A 15,660-nucleotide genomic window follows, 5' to 3' on the forward strand; every position below is an offset into this window, starting at 1 on the left:
TATATATAGTAGTGTGTATATGTCGATCCCAATCTCCTAATTTATCTCTCCCCCCTCTTTGCCTCTCAGTAACCATAAGTTTGTTTTCTACATCTGTGGCTCTATTTCTGTTTTGTAAATAAGTTCATTTATACCATTATTTTAGATTCCACATATGAGAGATATCATATGAAGTTTGTCTTTCTCTGTCTGACTTATTTCACTTAGTATGATAATCTCTAGGTCCATCCATGTTGCTGCAAATGGCATTATTTCATTCTTTTTTTGTGGCTGAGTAATATTCCATTGTATATATGTACCATATCTTCTTTAACCATTCCTTTGTCAATGGACATTTAGGTTGCTTCCATGTCCTGGCTATTGTAAACAGTGCTGCAATGAACATTGGGGTGCATGTATCTTTTCAAATTATGGTTTTCTCTGGATATATGCCCAGGAGTGGGATTGCTAGATCATATTGTAGCTGTACCAGTAAGGAACTTCCATACTGTTCTCCACAGTGGCTGCACTGATTTACACATTCCCACCAACAGTGTAGGAGGGTTCCCTTTTCTCCACACCCTCTCCAGCATTTAACTTGTAAATTTTTTATGATGGCCATTCTGACTGGTGTGAGGTGATACCTCATTGTAGTTTTGATTTGCATTTCTCTAATAATTAGTGATGTTGAGCAGCTTTTCATGTGCTTTTTGGCCATTTGTATGTCTTCTTTGGAGGAATGTCTATTTAGATCTTCTGCCCATTTTTTGATTGGGTTGTTGTTTTGATATTGAGCTACATGAGCTGTTTGTATATTTTGGAGATTAATCCCTTGTTGGTCGCTTCATTTGCAAATACTATCTCCCATTCTGAGGATTGTCTTTTCATTTTGTTTAGGGTTTCCTTTGCTGTGCAAAAGCTTTTATGTTTAATTAGGTCCAATTTGTTTATTTTTGTTTTTATTTTCATTACTTTAGGAAGTGGATCAAAAAAGATCTTGCTGTGATTTATGTCAGAGGGTGTTCTGCCTATGTTTTCCTCTAAGAGTTTTATAGTGTCTGGCCTTACATTAGGTCTTTAATCCATTTTGAGTTTATTTTTGTGTATGGTGTTAGGGAGTGTTCTAATTTCATTCTTTTACATGTAGCTGTCCAGTTTTCCCAAGTACCACTTATTGAAGAGAGTGTCTTTTCTCCATTGTATATTATTGCAGGAAGGGTTTTGATATGTTTCCTGACATACTCTGATTACCTAGAGATCAGTTACTTTCAGGAATGTATTACTTTTGGGAGAATTAATACTTGTCTTAGCTCAGTCATTGAAAGGGCTGCCACAGCAATGAAGGGATGGCAATTTCAAAACCATGGGGAAATCAAAGGAAGGAAACTAAGGGAAAAGGGCTCCATTTTACTTCCCTTCCACCAACATCTAACTCACTCAGCCTCACACGGGCTTTCAGTGGAAGAAATTCATTGACTGATTCAGGATTAATCATGGCTGAACCATCTTGAAGGAACTATTCAGGTCGATGAGCATCATTTGGCTCTAAATATGCTTTTTTTTCCACTAGCTGCTGTTAATTTCATATTTAATGGGGTTAGAACTGCCTGGAAAGGTCATTTGTGCTCTCAAATTTTCCACCTGTTTAAAAAAATTAAGCACTTTAGGAAGGGAAAAAGGCGTAAGAAACAATCCTTGTCCTCACAGAACTTCCAATCTCACCGAGGGAAATAAAGAATATACACTAACGTTATAACACAGCTTATTACAAATGCCACACAAGTGAAACGGCCAGTAAGAGTCCGGAAGTGCTCAGAGCAGAGGTGAGAGAGATCACTTTATTTTTTTTATATTTAGTTTTAATTACATTTGTCAGGTTGGGGTGGCCACACCACGCGGCTTGCAGGATCTTAGTTCCCCGACCAGGGATCCAACCCGTGCCCCCTGCAGTGGAAGCACAGAGTCTTAACCACTGGATCCCCCGGGAAGTCCCAGAGAGAGCTCACTTTAGGCTTGGGGGTGGGATTTGTGTTTAGTCTTAAGCATGTATAATATTCTAAAATGCAGAAAGGAGAAAAAAGAATACTCCAAAAAGGAAGTGCACAGCACCCTCTAGGGCAGGAGTTTCTGGAACTATAAAGCTCATGGGTCACTGACCTTTCAAAACTATTAGAGGGCACTAACTTCAGGGTTGCAACCTTTGTCTTGCCAAATTCCAACATTTAAAGAACAATTATTATAATTAATTTATTCTAAAATGCCCTTTTAAAAAATCAGGATTATGTCTTACAGACATTGGCATCTTCCAATTGGTGACTGTGGGCCCAGCAGTCTTGATGTCGTCACGGCCTCATTAATTTTTGGTTTTAGTTTTTTTTTTGGGGGGGGGGGTGAAGTAGAAAAGAATAGCTTTATTGCTTTGCCAGGCAAAGGGAGACACACCAGGCTTCTGCCTCAAGAAACCATGTGTCCCCCAGCCTCATTAATTTTTAGACTATCTTAACCAATTTAATCTGCTCATATTTCCCTTTTTATGAATGTACAAGAGTAATAGAAAGCAAAACTCTGTTTAAACAAGTCTAAAAGAGCTCTTTTAAAACATATAAAATAAAAATTGTGATATGAAAGCATAGCATCATAGTCTAATAGGCAGTATCTTTCCTTTTCATCAGCACATAATAATGTATCTTACAACCAATGGCCTCTAGATTTGATGGAATGAGATATCATCCAGTATCACCATCATTCCACGAAAATAAAAGCATTTTAGTGCTGAACCCAGGAGGAACACAGACTCAGCATAAAGAATAAAAATATCTTCTGCTATCCCCCCTTGCTTACTGCACTGCACCCACAGTGGCTTCTGCCACAGGTGTGAGATTCTGCCCTACTTACCAGCCTGTGACTATGTCATGGATGTTGGCAGAAGACACGAGACTCCTGGGCCAGAGACAAAGGACTTTATTACTCTTGGCAAAAGCAGCTGTCAGAGCTCCATGTTAGCACTCGTTCTATGTCTCCCAAATCCACAGAGCCTAGATGGACAACTGCGCATGCAGTGGCTACATTACAGGAGAGGAATACTGCACTTGAGGAATCGACTGCTTTTACAGTGAGCAGTAAACAAGCCAGGTCTTGGTCAGGGCTTGGCATTCTTGGCATATCCAGCAAAAACATGCAGAGGTGCTCAGGGCCAATAGCAGATGGCCTTTCCCCAAAGCCTCCTGGCTGGTCCTTTAACACGTCAGGCCTTTGCAGTGGCTGTTCTCCTTGCCTGGAAAGCTCTTCTCCAGATGTTAGCAGGACTCCTCAATCTGTGCTCAAATGTCACCTTCACAGCAAGGCCTGTCCTGACCACCCTATTTACAATTCTTCCCTCCACTCCTGCCTTCTCCTATTTTATTATCCCACGGCACTTATCAACTTCTAACATGCATATACTGTACTTATTATGTTTACATTTATTGTCTGTCTCTCCCCACATTTTACCCCTGGAATGTAAACTCCACAGTTGTAGAGCAGGCAGAATTCTCAGATGGCCCTAATGGACACACCCTGTGAACTCTCTCCCCTTGAGCGAGAGTGTAACCTGTAAATATGGGATATCACTCCCATGATTATGTTACATAGCAAAGGGGATGTGCTGATATAACTAAAGTTACTAAACAGCTGACTCTGAGTTAGTAGAAAGAGATTATACACCTGGGCTTGACCTAATCACAAGAGCCACTTAAATCTAGGTCTGGAAATCAGAAACAGAAGTGAGAGATTCCAGCTGGAGAGGGCCTATTGAAGGGGCCACATGCCAGGGAAGGGAGGTTGGTCTCTAGAAACAGAGAATCACCCCCAGTTAACAGCCAGCAAGAAAGCAGACACCTCAGTCCTACAGTTGCAGTAAAGGAAACCTGCCAGCAACCGGAATAAGCCTGAAAGAGAACTCGGCCTCAGATGAGGTTGCAGACACAGCTGACATCTTGATTTCAACTATGTGAAACCCTGTGCAGAGAATCCACCTAAGCCCAGCCCAGGCTTCCGATCTAGAGGAATTGGGAGAGGATAAGTGGGTGCCTGTTTAAGCCATTAAATTCGTGTTCACTGGTTATACAGCAACAGAAAACAGCAGTGCAGGGATTTGGGCCTATTTTACCTAGACCATGCCTAGCAAATTATAGGTACTCGATAAAAATTTACTGAAGGAATTTAAGTGGAATTAATTTAGCCTTAGGAAAATCTTACTACATTCTCTTATTTTTCTCATGTTGCTTCAAACTTATGAAAACTTCTACTTTCTATAGACAAACAATTAATGAACGAGAGCCAGGGTTCTTCTGCTCAGAGGTGAGCTGTTTGAGGGTAAACAGAGGCTTTCCCTCAACTGTCTACAGTCAGGTGTTGCAAGGACCTCTGAGGCTTTCAGATAAGCTCAGTGTTTCAAGTCCCAACAAACTGCCAGGCAAACTCAAAGCCATCACAATAGCTCTAGTTTTCCTAAACACAGAGGTGCTCTAGTTAAGAAAAGGAAAAGGCTGTCATAAGAAAGTTTAAGCTTACAACATAAACGAAGTCAGTGAAGGTTATTTATGCTGTAAGAAATGACCTTTAATTTTATAATGGTATCCAGTGTAAACCATCCTCAAATACCCATTTTGCATGGTGTAAAGACATACTCCAGGGACTTCCCTGTCGATCCAGTAGTTAAGACTCTGTGCTTCCACTGCAGGGGGCACGGGTTCGATCCCTCGTTGGGGAGCTAAGATTCTGCATGCCAGGGGTCCCCAACCCTGGAGCCAAGGACCACTAGCGGTCCGTGGCCCGTTAGGAACCGGGCCACACGGCAGAAGGTGAGTGGAGGATGAGTGAGCGAAGCTTCATCTGTATTTACAGCCACTCCCGATCGCTCGCATTACTGCCTGAACTCCGCCTCCCGTCAGCATTATGGTGAGTTGTTAAACTATTTCATTACATATTACAATGTAATAATAATAGAGATAAAGCGCACAATAAATGGAATGCACTTGAATCATCCCCAAACCATCCCCCCACCCCGCCCCCGGTCTGTGGAAAAATTGTCTTCCACGAAACTGGTCCCTGGTGCCAAAAATATTGGGGACCGCTGCTGCATGCAGCGGGGTGCAGCCAAAAAAATTAATTAATCAATTCAAAAAAAAAAGACATACTCCACTCTCCTAAATGGCCCAGTCTAGGCACTCATTCAGCAAACATGTATGAGCACCTACTATGGGCCACATGCTGAGGAGCAAGTGGTGAGCAAAAGAATTTGTTATGTTTACTGTCTTAAAGGGAGACAAATATTAGACGGTTCCCAATGGCGCATATGAACATACACACACAGTACAAAAGTGCTGGCGAGATCAGTAAAGGGGGCTGTAACTTGAATTGGTATCTCAGAGAAGGCCTGACGATGAGCAGGACGTACCAGTCACAGGGAGTCACGATCATAACCCACAGAATGAGGAAAAGGAAGACTGTCTAATGGTGTCGCTGTTAGGAATCAATGAACAGGAAGGCAAGGCACCTTTTTCAGTGGCTGCCCCTTAAAAGTTGCTCGGTACAACTCAATTCCCGGCTCACATGTACTCTCAGCTCCCAGAAAGACCTTGGAGGTGTCCCGAGAGCTCTTTTAAGGAATGTACCCAGTTTTAATTTGCAAGAAACACAGAGAGCTATTTTGAATGCAGTGGTTTTAATTTGCAAGAAACACAGTGCCCTGCACAGTGTAAAAGCTCAAAAAATGGCTTTTAAAATTTATTTACTGAATCTTACACCCCTGATGGTGCTTGAAGATATCTAGGTAACATTCCTGCTCCATGAACTACTTCTGGCCTGTGAATTCAAGCACCCCCAGTGCTGGGTGCTGGGATGGGGATGCCCCATGGTGAACTGGGGACACAGACAGCCCTGTCACAGCCTTTTAAACACCTGACATGCTGTATATGCATTTATTGTCTGTCTCTTCCCACTACAGTGTAAGAGCCACGAGGACAGGAATTTGTGCCTGTTGTGTTTGTTCACTGCTGTATTCCTGGCACCTAGAAAAATGCATCAACGTAAGCACTCAATCAATATTTAACTGGATGAATGACCAACGCTCCTTTTATGGTATTTTTAGTGTTTTTTATTTTTTTTTAACCTTTGGAGTCAAGTGATAGAGGCCGAAGAAATGTTGTATTCAGGCGCACAGAGAAGGGAATTGCGGCCTTAAAGTTTTCCCCCTCTATTCTGGCCGTTTGCTTGGCTGCTTCTCTGTAAGAGAATTGTACAGCCCTCCCCGTTGCCCCGGGACATACAAGGACTCACAGAGGCAGTGTACCCTCCCCCACCATCACCCCGTTCCTGGGGTTGGTTGTGGCTGCTTTGCACCCAGAACATGAGCACATAAGGAAAGTAAGAAACATGCCACAGCCTAGCAGGGATCTGAGAGTGAGGGTGCGGTGGGCTCTGTGTCCAGCTCTTTCCTCTTGCTCAGGAAAACAGCTCCATATGTGCGCTGCTCCTTCAGGCTGGACCCCAGACTTAAAGACTCCTCCTGGGCGTTCCCTGGCAGTGCAGTGGTTAGGACTCAGCACTTTCAGTGCCGGGCTCCCACAAGCCATGAGGCACGGCCAAAAATAATAATAATAATAAATTTAAAAAATAAAGACCCCACCCAACCGTAGCCAACATGTAATGTGAGTGAGACACAGATGGTATTCTTGTAGGCCACTGAAATTTCTTACTGCAGCAAAGCTAATACACACTTTGTTAACTATCTGAGGAAGTGAGAATTAAAGGCAGGGGGGCAAACTTGAGAAAATTTAGGAAAGCTGCCTACAAAAACTCACCAGAGAAGAAATAAAGATGATGTCTCAAATTACAATTTAAATAAATGGGAAAATGAGTCCAGTTACAAAAATTAATTTATACACACTTCTCAGGAACTATCTTATACAGAAGTCTACATGCCCACACTTTATTAAAATACTTTAAGAATATGAGAAAGTCAAACCTTGAAATGAACTGAAGAAGGTTACAATGTTGGGATGTTTCATCTTCGCCAGAAGAATGACTTCTTTCTTTGAAGCTTCTTTTTCTTGGATGGGCATCTAAATTATATTAAGAGACAGTCTGTAAAGATAATTCGCTTTCAAGGAATGCTTTTTACTCACTGTCATCGAAAATTCTCCAGGATTTCACTGGCTTTTAATGGCACTTCTGCAACAGATCTCTCAACGGCAGGAAATGACATTTCTAGAATTAGAGTGTCCTATACCTAGTCAATGGTTTGTCAATGACAATCAGAAACAAGAAAATAAGTATTTCTGGTGAAGTTCTGCTGTATTAAAATTTCCACTGGATTGGTGTACTGTGTCAATTATTTAGTCATCTGGAGGAAAGTTATTTAAATATTTATCTTTCAGCAACAAAGGAATTGGTAAAAAAAAAACAACAAAAAAAACCAAAATGCAATGTTCCAGCAGCAATCACTGCTGAGAAGAAACAAATGAAATCTAAAAAAAGTAAAATGTCATATATCACATAAATCAGACCGGTAAAGTTCTGTGTTAAGATTACTACGTTTTTCGTTTTCAAATAAAATGTCTCTCGTGACTTCATTTTAGCATTTGATGTATTTTCTTTTCTTTTTAAAAAACTAATTTGCTTTTATTATTGCTTTTCCTTCCAGTTTTATTGAGATATAATTGACATACAGCAGTGTATACGTTTAACGTGTACAGCATATAATTTGACTCACACCATGAAATGATCATCACAATAAGTTTCGTGAACATCCGTCATCTCATATAGATACAAAATTAAAGAAATAGAAAAAACATTTTTTTCCTTGTGATGAGAACTCTTAGGATTTACTCAACAACTTTCATGTATAACATCAGCAGTGTTAATTCTATATATCATGTTGTACGTTACATCCCTAGTATTTATTTATCTTGTAACGGGAAATCTGTACTTTTTGACCACCTTCAACCAATTCTCCCTTCCCATACTACCCGCCCGTGGTAACCACAATTCTGATCTTTTTTTCTGAGTTTGTTTTTGAAGTAAAATTCAAAAACTACAACACTATGTCATTTTCCATCACACAACACAGTGATTTAAAATTTCTGTGCATTTCAAAGTGATCACCAAGATAAGTCTAGTTACCATCTGTCACCATACAAAGATACTAAGTATTGATTATATTCCCCACACTGTACATTTCATACCCATAACTCATTTATTTTGCACCTGGAGGCCTGTACCCCTTAATCTGCCTTACCTATTTCTCTCCTCCCCTCACTCCCTGATGTATTTTCTTATTATTCTATTTATCATCTATGGACAATATTTTTCAAATGTTTTGGTGCCATTGGCAGTGGCCACACCTCATTTCTACCTTTTCTTCCTCATTCTTGACACTTTGTCATTTCTACACTGACTTCTGGCCCGGCTGCCCCACCCTTCTGGCCTCCATGGGTCACTGGTCCTCTCCACAGTTCCCTTTGTAATGACGTTCAACATTTGGCCCACAGGTAATGTGTGAGTTCCCAAATTTCTCATCCTCATTTAAATTTGAAAAATTTTTTTAAAATTAATATTCTCCATCCCAGCTTTACTGCATCCTAGCTATGTATCTTTCAGTAAATTATTTAAATCTTCTAAGCTTCAGTATCTTTCCCCCCACTTTAAATTGCATAATTGGTACATATGAGTTTCAAAATAAAAATAACTGAAATACGCTACCAGGATAGACTTAGCTACTTAACTACTTTAATTTATAACTACTGTTTTTTTCAAGACTATTATAAATGAAATTGAAAGGCAAACATAGGAAGATAAGTATATTTTTATAGTTAGGTAAAAATACTGGCAATATATATGACAAAGATTTTTTGTATTTATAACATATAAGGATTCTGGCAAGTAAAAAAAAAGGCAAATATGCCAACAGAAAGATGGGAAAATACATGCCTAGGCAACTCTCAAAAAAATAAAAGAAATTAAAAATGGCTCAGAAATAGTAAAAAATATTCAACCTCACTCAGTAATCAAAAGAAGACTAAAACAAAATTTAATATGTCTCATCTGTGAAATTGGCAAAGACAAAAAGAATGTTAATACCCACAGTTAACCAGAAAGCAGCAAAATGGCACTCACATACTTCTGGTGTAAGTATATAAATTGGTAAAATCTTTCTAGGAAAACAATTTTACAGTATCTAATAAGAGACTTTAAAATGCTCCTATTTTTAACTTATTAATTCTTCTAGAAATTTATCCAAAGAAAATAATCAGAAATGTGCCCAAGGGTTCTCATACAAAAGCCTTCATTACAGTGTTTTACTATTAGTTTTTAATTAAGAATATACACTAGTGATTTGAAAAAATATTTTAAGCCAGATAGAAGTAAATAAGATGAAAGTAAAACTTCCCCTTTTCCTCCCCACCCATCCCATGAATTCCTATTCCTTAGGAGTAATTGCTGCTAATTGTTAGAACTTTTTATTCAATGCACATATAGGTAAACATATATACACAGTTTGTTTAAGAAAAAATGACTCTTCTACATATTAAATGTTATTTAATCATAGCAAAAAAATCAAGCAACATAACCCTCTGAAAATAGAAAAACAGTTAGATAAATTATGGTTTGTTTTTTTTTTTGCGGTACGCGGGCCTCTCACTGTTGTGGTCTCTCCCATTGCGGAGCACAGGCTCCGGACGCGCAGGCTCAGCGGCCATGGCTCACGGGCCCAGCCGCTCCGCGGCATATGGGATCCTCCCAGACCGGGGCACGAACCCGTGTCCCCTGCATCGGCAGGCGGACTCTCAACCACTGCACCACCAGGGAAGCCCAATTATGGTATTTTTAACCTAATGCCACACTATGCGGTCATCAAAAATCCAGGGAAGCACTGGCAGGAAGAGCAGAGGACGAGGTAGAAGGATTTGCTGGTCACTGTGCCTTGTTGAGCAAATTACTTAACCTCATTGAGCCTCAGCCCTTTCACCTAAACAGTGAGGGTAATGAGATCTACCTCTAGAGTTGTTGGGAAGATTAAATTGATTAATTATGTAAAACACCTGGGATAACATGAGGTCTGCTAGGCACCCACTATTACTATAAACATTGAATGATATTATATGAGAACATTTTATTATATGAAAACACTGAATGACATGAGAAAATATTCACAATATACTAAGGGTAAAAAGCTGCTATAAAAGAGTATATCCACCATGACATCAATCATCTAATATATTCTAATAACTTACAAGGTACATTTAGGCATTAAAAATAGCCTGGAGAGAAGTTCACCATAATGTTAATAGTGATGAAGAGAGAGGTTAAAAGTGATTTTCATTTTCCTCTAAATAGCCTCATTTTTCCCTACAGTTTTTTTTTTTTTTTTGCAGTGCGCGGGCCTCTCACTATTGTGGCCTCCCCCGTTGCGGAGCACAGGCTCTGGATGCGCAGGCTCAGCGGCCATGGCTCACGGGCCCAGCCGCTCCACGGCATGTGGGATCCTCCCGGACCGGGGCACGAACCCACGTCCCCTGCATCAGCAGGCGGACTCTCAACCACTGCGCCACCAGGGAAGCCCTCCCTACAGTTTTTTTCAAAATTTCTTCAATGAACATTTTAATTTTTATAATCAAGAGAAGATACAATGCATTTTTGAAGGCAAGAAATAAAAGAATATGCTTGATAATTGTAGGATGATGAGAGAAAATATAGAGCTTTTTGGTACCTGTAAGAAAATAAGCGATTTAAGTTCTGGGGTCTACAGTTCACTTTGTGGAGAGGTGATGGAGATCTGAGAAGAAATGTAAATTTCTCTAGATAAGAAGTAATGAAAAAGTACATTAGAGTAGAAAGAAAAAAAATAAGTAATAAATGTTAATACTGTGACACAAATGTTGTTCGGCAAATCTGATAACACAGAGAGATACGGGAAAGCAACAATAACGAGGCCCAATAGAAATTCTACTTATTTATGGCATGGGGACTAGGGTGGTTCATGAAGTAAGAGATGAAAAAATTCACTGCTCTATGAGAAATATACAGTCAGCTTTTTATAATCTATACTAAAGAATGGGAGAGACTCTATGAAATGCATTAATATATATTTTTATAGAGGATTCACCTCCCACATAATTTTTTCTTTACTTAGAATTTAAATGGTTTTATAATTCCTAAATATGTACCAGCTTAACAACAGAGCTAGAAGGCCTGAAAGTATCTCTGCATTGAATTATTTGTCCAATAAGAATTTATTGACCTGCTACTGGTGCAAAGAATTCTTAGCTGCTGTGTGGAAGACCAAGATGTAAAAGACCTGGATTCTGCCTGCACAGAATATACAGTTTAATAAGGAGGAGTAGGCACAAAATAAACAGCTAAAGCACAGCAAAGTAGACAGCAATCAGTACCATAACAGCAGTACGGATAAAAAGCTATGGAGCTTACAGAGAAAGAGAGGTTACCTAGATTTGGAAGGTTCTACAAGGTGTACTGAGTCTCAGCCCTGAACAAGTGGGATCTTGATGCTTGGATGGGCAGGCAAAGACCTTTTGGGAAGAAAGAGCCCCTCGGGTGAGCACAGAGGCTGCGGTGCAAAGGATTTGCATGTGGCAAAAAGGAAGAGTATGTGAGGGGATGTTGAAAATGGAATTTGGGAACAAATCAGAGAGGAGTGTCAAAACTAATCTGAAGAGTGAAATGATATAAAAGTACAAGGCAAAAATTACTCATAATCCCACATTCCACCTCGATAATAATGTAGTAAGTAGGTCTTTCCTATATGTATGGGCAGATATGTGTGGGAATATACATACCTATATAGAGAGATAATGCATATCTTTTTACAAAGATTGCATCATTCTACACATACTATTTTCTTAATTAGCAAAAGTTATGATACTTCTCATGTCAATACTTTGACTACAACATGATTTTGATGAACAGCTTAGTCTTTCACAAATTACTTAACCAATCCCCAACTGTTGGACATTTAGGTTGTTTGCTGACTGTCTGCACATTTCTGGGTATTTCCTTGGAATACAATCCCAGAAGGAGAACTACCAGATCCTAGGATGCATACATTTTTTTTCTTTTCTTTTTCAAGATGAAGATAGCTTTTTCTGCTTATACAAATAATACAATTCTTAATTTTAAAAATATAATATATGATTCATATTAAAAATTCTGACCATGCAGAAAGAAATGATAGAGATGAAATCCCACCAATCAGCAATAACCACTGTTAATGTGTGCATGTGTGTGTGTGTGTGTGTGTGACATTAACAGTACATACATATATACACATAACTTTTTGTGGCCTGATTTTTTTTCATCTTTACAACGTATTTCGGACCTTACTCCTCGTCAATAATACAAACAGGGCATGGATCCTTCTAAGGCTTTGATACATATTGATAAATTTCCCTCAGGATGATTTACCTTCCTATCAGCAGAGTAAGAGAGTGCCTGCTTCCTCCCCTTTTATATTCTTTTCAATCCTTTCCAATTGTATCAGCAAAAAGTGATATAAATCAATAGATTTATTTTACTTTTCTTAGTTTTCTAACGAGTGTGAAACTTGTATATGATGACTTCATATAAGATCACTGGGGACTACCCTGGCAGTCCAGTCGTTGAGACTCTCTGCTTCCCCAGCAGGGGGCATGGGTTCCATTCCTGGTCGGGGAACTAAGATCCCACATGCCGCATGGCTCGGCCAAAAAAATAAAATAAAATAAAATCTAAAAATAAAAATGAAAATAAGATCATTGGTTGCTGTTTGGACAATGGACTTAGAAGACTGAACAAACAAAAGTCAACTCACTCATACTTGTAAAAAAAAAAAAAAAAAAAGATGTGTTTCCTTGACAAACTGGATTAAAAGCCAGATGAATATACCACTGAAAATGAACAGGAATTTTAACTTCTTAACTTTACCTTTTCAAAATTGATCTCTTTTATAACACAGTGCTTGCTATCTGATTTCCCTTTGGCCAGGTATGCTTTCCCAAAGGCACCTTCGCCAATGGCCTTAATCACGTCGTATTTATCCATGGTCTCCAATGCATGGAGTTACCTGAAATGAGAGCAATGACATTTTATTGCACGCTTTTCATAAATATGAACAAAGTCAGAAAACTGACCACTACAACGTAAGAGAACTCATTTTGCTAAAACTTTCATTCTAATTTTGCCAAGCCTGAATCAAATAACTTTCCTTGTGGCCACAGGTAACAACCAAAGTGAGACAGACCTTAGTCAGCTCCATGGTCAGACTTGGGCTGCAGCTCAACTTTGATACACCCTAGTGTTGTCATCTCGGGCAAGTAACTTAATTCGTAAAACCTCTCTTTCCTAATTTCTGAAATGGAAATAACAATACCTGTTTTTCAAGATTGTTCTGAGAAAGAAAAATATAATATCCCTGTCTGGGCACCTCTAGGCAGCAGGAATTGTCCTTCTGCTTGTGTGGTTTTACAGTCCAGCCTTTCTCAGTGGGGCGTTACTGCCCCCTAGGGGACATTTTGGAAACGTACGGAGTTTTTTTCTGTTCGCAGAGATGGAGAGGCAGGCACGAAGGCTTTCAGAAGCCATTGGGGTCTGAGATACTAAGATTCTGCGATGCTAGGGACAGTCCCGCACAGTAAAGGATTTTCCAGCGCCCCTACAACCTTAAAAAGTCTCCGTACACATTCATGTGCTTGGAAAAATCCGTTTATAATTATCTGCGGCTACAACCAAACTATTTTGCATCTAAATACAAAGTGTATTTTGCACAGTTTTAATTAACACTGAATTTTCGAGGAATGCAACTACATGTAAATCAAGACTTGATTGCACCTTGTTCGGAACTTTACCAGGAACTGTTCACCGTTTTGGGAAATCACTCCCCCACTGGCCACGCTGCTCCTGGCAGCTGAGCCCTAAAAGTTTGCAGCTGTCCTTATCAGGTGACTCTCTGCTACTTCACTACTTCTTCCAGTGTAGTAGTACCAAGAATTTACAGATTGAAATATAGACTTTATAATAAAGAGAGTCACTGTGGCATTTAGATTCATCTGATCAGATGCGGTATGGCAGGAGGGTGTGTAAGGCCAGAGTATACAAGGGCCCCATCCAAGACCTACCCAGTCAGAATCCCCAGTTAAAAGGTCTAACATTCCCTTTGGTGCCTAAGCTCCTTTGATTTGGGTTTGTCGCCCTCAGCACAGGGTCCTGGCTTCTTGAGAGGGGAAGGTGAATTCTCCGGGGGTAGTAGCGGTGTGGTCCCTTTCTCTCTACCATTTCTTTGGAAACACGGTGCTTGTAACACAGGTACACCCTCAATAGCCCGTGAGCAAAAAACGGGCCAGTAATTCCCAGTGGGGTTGTTTCTGAACTGTCTTGGGCAGGTCCTGGCGGCCCAGCACTTGCCACCGACCACTTGCCACCTCTCTGGAAGCTACGCGGCCGGGCGGCCCTCGGCCAGCGGCCAGCCTCTGGGGCTTTGGGTAAACTGCTCCACTGCATTTCCCCGTTATATTCAATACTACAGTTAGGGCATCTTGCTGATTTTTTAAACCTGAGTGAGCAGGCAGGTTATGTTTTTGAGTAATTTGTGTCATTGCAGGAAGGGGGGACGATTAGGTGGGATGGGGCTGGAAGCCAGCTCCGCAGCCAGGGAAGGCTTGGGGACACTGGAGGGCCGGGTTTTGAGGGAGGCGCTGGAGGAATCGGAACTGAGGGACCGCGACGCTCCCGCCCAAGAGGCACCGGTGGGTGGAAGCCCCTAAGTTTCGGGGAAAAAGTCCTTCTCCCTTAGAAACACTCTCCGGGAGGCGGCCGGCGGGAAGGCGGTAGAACTCCCGCGGGGGCCAGGAGCTGGGTGCGCCGCGCGTTGCCATGGAGACCGACGCGGCCCGGGACCGGAGACCGCCGTTCTGCGGCTCGCGTCTTCCCGGGCGGGGGCTCCATCCTTTCCCCGGGGCTCACGGAAGCCCTGGGGGCAGCTCCGGGTTCGGACTGAGGCCGCCACCCACAGCATACCTGCTCCGCCGGCTCCGCGGGGCCAGAGTAGTGTCCTGGGTGGGTCCAGGTTCCAGACGCCTCTGCGCCCGCTGGCGGCCGGGGCGGAGCCGCGCTAGGGAAGGCGGGCGGGGCGCGGGGCCAGAGCGGCGAGAGGACGGGTCCACACAGTCCACCCGGAAGAGGGCCAGCCGCGGCGTTTGGAGACCTGGCCGCGTCACCTCCGTCACCTTAGGTCGGGACTCCTCTGCTTACACTCGACAAGCATTCCGCTCCCGCTCCCCGTTCTTGCTTACGGTGTACCAGAGGCTTTGCATATATTCTCTTTATGCCTTGCGACAACCGAGTCAGGTAGTAGTGGCTCAGTTTTACAGTTGAGCTGGACTGAGAAAGGGTTTCTCGTGCAAGGTCTCAAATACTGTCAAGAGATGGAGACTGGAACGGAGCCCTGCTCTTTTGGCCACAGCTGGCGGCCCCCCATGGGGTCCTCTTATAAAACGAGCTACTGCCCAGTGGTCTGCAAACATGCTCTCTCCCCATCTCCCCCTACCCATTCCTCACTCCCACTGCACATCAAGCTGCCGTCAGAAACGTTTCATTACATGTTTTAGCAGTTGAAAGGATGTAATTTCCAGCAATTATAAATATTGACAC

General features: G+C 41.5%; 1 protein-coding gene across 1 annotated transcript in view; it reads right to left on the minus strand.

The window, feature by feature from the left end:
- NEK5 (NIMA related kinase 5) overlaps nt 1-15,165 on the minus strand; it is a gene marked incomplete at its 3' end in the record, with an annotated part of 62,282 nt that extends 47,117 nt beyond the window's left edge. Inside the window, exons 1-3 of the mRNA XM_079721585.1 lie at nt 15,028-15,165; nt 12,940-13,078; nt 6,986-7,082 (exon numbers count right to left, since the gene is read on the minus strand). Coding sequence (XP_079577711.1) covers nt 6,986-7,082; nt 12,940-13,056 — 214 coding nt within the window. The 5' untranslated portion in view covers nt 13,057-13,078; nt 15,028-15,165. The remainder of the gene's footprint in view (nt 1-6,985; nt 7,083-12,939; nt 13,079-15,027) is intronic.
- Nucleotides 15,166-15,660: the final 495 nt, after the last annotated feature.

This window comes from Hyperoodon ampullatus, assembly GCF_949752795.1.
Source record: "Hyperoodon ampullatus genome assembly, chromosome: 16".
Classification (NCBI taxonomy): Eukaryota; Metazoa; Chordata; class Mammalia; order Artiodactyla; family Ziphiidae; genus Hyperoodon; species Hyperoodon ampullatus.